General features: G+C 39.3%; 1 protein-coding gene across 1 annotated transcript; it reads left to right on the plus strand.

Moving 5' to 3' along the window:
• Positions 1-143: 143 nt before the first annotated feature.
• NDUFAF4 (NADH dehydrogenase (ubiquinone) complex I, assembly factor 4) lies at positions 144-3,079 on the plus strand (the record flags this gene model as incomplete). Its single annotated transcript, XM_009579538.1, has 2 exons — positions 144-292; positions 2,521-3,079. Coding segments are annotated over 2 exons (446 nt in total), but the record flags the coding sequence as incomplete, so codon positions are not given.
• Positions 3,080-3,625: the final 546 nt, after the last annotated feature.

A 3,625-nucleotide genomic window follows, 5' to 3' on the forward strand; every position in this document is an offset into this window, starting at 1 on the left:
GTGTGAGGCGGTGTCGTTCACGCTAGAGCTGACGGAAAAATGAAACCTCCCCGAAAGGCACCGTGCGTAAGGGGAGTCGTGCCGGTCCTCCGGGGAAGCGATTCAGCTGGCAGAACTAACAAAAAGGAAACAATTTGACTCAGAGCTCTTTTCTCTTTTTTTTCCCCTTCCTTTCTTCTCCCCGCTGCCTTTAGACCACCCAGAGATACAGGAAGAAATCTACAGGAAGGACGATAGGCTCCTCACCTTGTTGAAAGATGTTTATGTTGAGTCCAGAGATCCACCTGTGCGGGTGAGCATGTCTCTCTGTAGGAGGCATAGCAGCATCAGCTTTGTGGTTTTCAAACTCAGCACAAATTCTGCATAAAGAAAAATGCTCTGTTAGTGCCTAAAAGCTACCTTTTTATAGATAAAAGTGATGTTTTCATTACTCTCTTATACATCTGTAGCACTGATTGTGTTTGACCCTGGGTCTTGAACATGGGACAGATTGTGATTACACAACCTCTTAAATGCTTATGCAGTCTTCCTTTTTAACATCACGTTGATCTTACTTTGTTTTTCACCTAAATTCCCACTGCTGCTTCCTCTAAGACAGGACAGTTAGCCAGCCTTCTGCAAAGATGCAGGAGTTTGCCAGAGATCTCTCGTAGAGTTGTTAGAAGAAAAGAGATTGGGACTACTATGGAGCATGGATATGGTAGAGGACAAAGACATTAACATTTTAGTGGAGTCTTAAACTACTGATGTTAATGTCGTACTGTGCAGAGACTTTTCCTTATGCGGCTGAGGAAGTGCCTTAGTTAGGGTTTTTTTTCTGCATAACCTTCTGGATTGTTTGGTGATCAGTTTCCTCATTGCCAGCGGCTGCAGTCTTTGACTTGGAAAGCAAAGCATACCCTTTCCAGTAAAATACAGACTGCTGTTCAGTCTCCTCTTTTCCACCATGTTACATTATGGCTTGTGCGTTTTACCTGTTGCATTATTGGACCACTTTATTCTATCTGCTTTATTCAGTAATAGAAGTTTTATAGTCATCTAGCAATAAAATGCCTACGTCTCTCCAAGTTGCCGCTTTCATTGTACCTTGTATTCAAGACTAATAGTATTTAAAAATGCAAACGGATTTCTGCAGTCTCTCCCTGAAGTTCCCAAGTAATCTCTGTCCTTAATTTTCATAATAGAGGTTAGGACTCTAATCTTGAAGTGCTGAAGGTCTGATTTCATTATCTTTCAATATTCATTTGTAAGCCTGTCAAGAGAAATTTTAGAAAAAGCCAAAAATGGAGCAAATCTTAGTGCTTCATTCTATGCCTACTCTGAGGTTGCTGCCATGTAAGACTTGCTCTTGTGGTGTGTCTACTTGCCGTTGTTAGGAAGTGCATGATTAACGTGTTAGCACGGAGGCTTGTGGGCAAAATTTCATCCAAAAGCTTCCTTCCTTTCCTGATGTTATTCTGAATACTTTGTGCATTGTGTATGTATACATAACTATACGTATATTTGGTATGTCTGTCTGTGGTAAGTGGAAAAGCACCAACTCTAAGTCCTAAAGTGGCAGTCCACTCAGAGACAGATCATTTTATTAAGACTTGAAAAATTGTTCATTATCTGAGCACAGTTTTAGCACAAATTAAAAGGAAGAAATGGAGAACTGGTAGCATCATCAGACATTCTCTGTAGTTCAGAAACAGACACGCAGTTACAGATGCTGTAGCACCCACATCAGTTTTCTCATCTTGTGAGTTAATACAGAGTGTCTGTGCATTAATTAGTGGCTGTGGACTCTGATAACTTTAAAAGTACTTTTTCATAAATTTAAGAAAGGTTTTCATTGTTTCTTTTTTGCAGTGTCGTTCACTGGTTAAAGTTTAATAAAAGGCGATAGGGGGAAGGCAGAGCTGGTTTGGAAATGTCTTGGAAATATAAAGGGACTTGGGACAAGAGACTTCACGTGTCTGAGCACTGCAGTAGTCATGGGAATTAAACTCCATATGATGCTGCAAAATAGTTTCTTTTTGTCCAGCAAAGCTTGTTATCTAGACAGAGCAAAAGAAGGGATATCTTTTAGTTGCAATACTAAAATTGGAAAATTAAAGGAAGGGGGAGAGAGACTATATGAAAAAGATTTCCAGTGGTATCAGAAGGATACCAATTTGCAGTATGATTATTTTTTTTTTCCCCCTTGCCATGAATCAGTACCAAATATTAGGGCTACCAAAATCTGTAGTTTGCCTTGTATGAGGGGCTGCCAAGTCTGTACAACACGTAGAGTTCAATGGATGGTAGCTTTTCAGAATTTGGGTGGGGGTTGACATTGTACGTAGAATGGTTGTGGAAGAACTGACAATTTTTGTGATATCAAGAAGCAAGGCTGCTAAGCGTTATTTTTTTTTAAATGCTGTGAAAATGGGGAAAGCTAACAGGAAATGCCATATTTAGGAAAACACTTGGCTGCTACAGTATGCATAGTAAACAGAACTGCTGTTAAGCTCTTTTTGTTTTCCTTCCCACAATTAGGTAAAAGATGGAGGTGGTGAACATCTTCCATGTAAACAGGAGGAAAAGAGACTTACAAAACTAGGCCACTTGGGAGATCTAGATGTTAAGAAAGTTCCCAAAGGCAAAATTTCCATTGTGGAGGCTCTGACGCTTCTTAATAATCATAAACTTCATCCTCAAATATGGACTGCAGAGAAAATAGCAGTGGAATACAGTCTGGAACTGAAGGAGGTCAACTCTCTTCTGGAATTCTTCATTCCTTTCGCTGTGCAGGAATTTCCTAAAGAAACCAAAAAAGCCATAAAGCCAACATAAAAATAATTACCAAAACCTTGTGTGATCGCTCTCGTGTCTTAATTTTACTCTTGAGTATATTCAGTGTCTGAAAAGAGTTGGTAAGGTGTCATCCAACGAGGCTGCCTCCTTATACCAGTAAGATGTATTCAAGCAATTCCATTCAATATTGGATGGCTTCAGTTAAATGCAGTAATTATAGGATACAGTTTTAAAATCAGAATATAACTAATGAGTTGTATGAGAGCATGTCGCACGATTCTGATTATCCCATTCACACGTTACGAGTTCAGTTAAAACACGCAAGTTCTAGTGAGAACCTTACTTTAACAGATAGCCTTTCTTAGCAGAGACTTCCTGGCCTTCAGCTAAATCAGTGTTTTGTGTGCTCTGTAGTTTCATGTTACAGTGTTCTTTCAAGGACTTGCTGTCAAGGTGTGTGTATATACAAACAGCTGTATTTCTTTTGTATAAGAATGGAACACTATTTATACTTTGTAAAAAAGGTTAACCACAAGATCCTTTGGGAAATTCAGCTGTGTCAAACTTAAAATAAAAAGAAGGTGAATAGCAAGAAGGCCTCTTTCTGATGCTGGGACAGTAATGGCTAATGTGTAGCTCCTCTTCCACTCTATTCTGATTTAGCTTAAATATCTGCACGTCCCCAGGTGATGTCTGTCAGTCAGTGAATTTGTAAAGAGTGATGATCTTCTAGCATCAGTCTCTTGCAGCAGTCTATGGCACCTACTGTATGAGAAATAATGGTTCATATTATAATTAATAGGTAGCTATGAAATGCAACTGGATCTACTAATTGGACCCACTAGTC

The sequence above is a fragment of the Fulmarus glacialis genome, unplaced genomic scaffold (genome assembly GCF_000690835.1).
Source record: "Fulmarus glacialis isolate BGI_N327 unplaced genomic scaffold, ASM69083v1 scaffold42816, whole genome shotgun sequence".
NCBI classification, from domain to species: Eukaryota; Metazoa; Chordata; class Aves; order Procellariiformes; family Procellariidae; genus Fulmarus; species Fulmarus glacialis.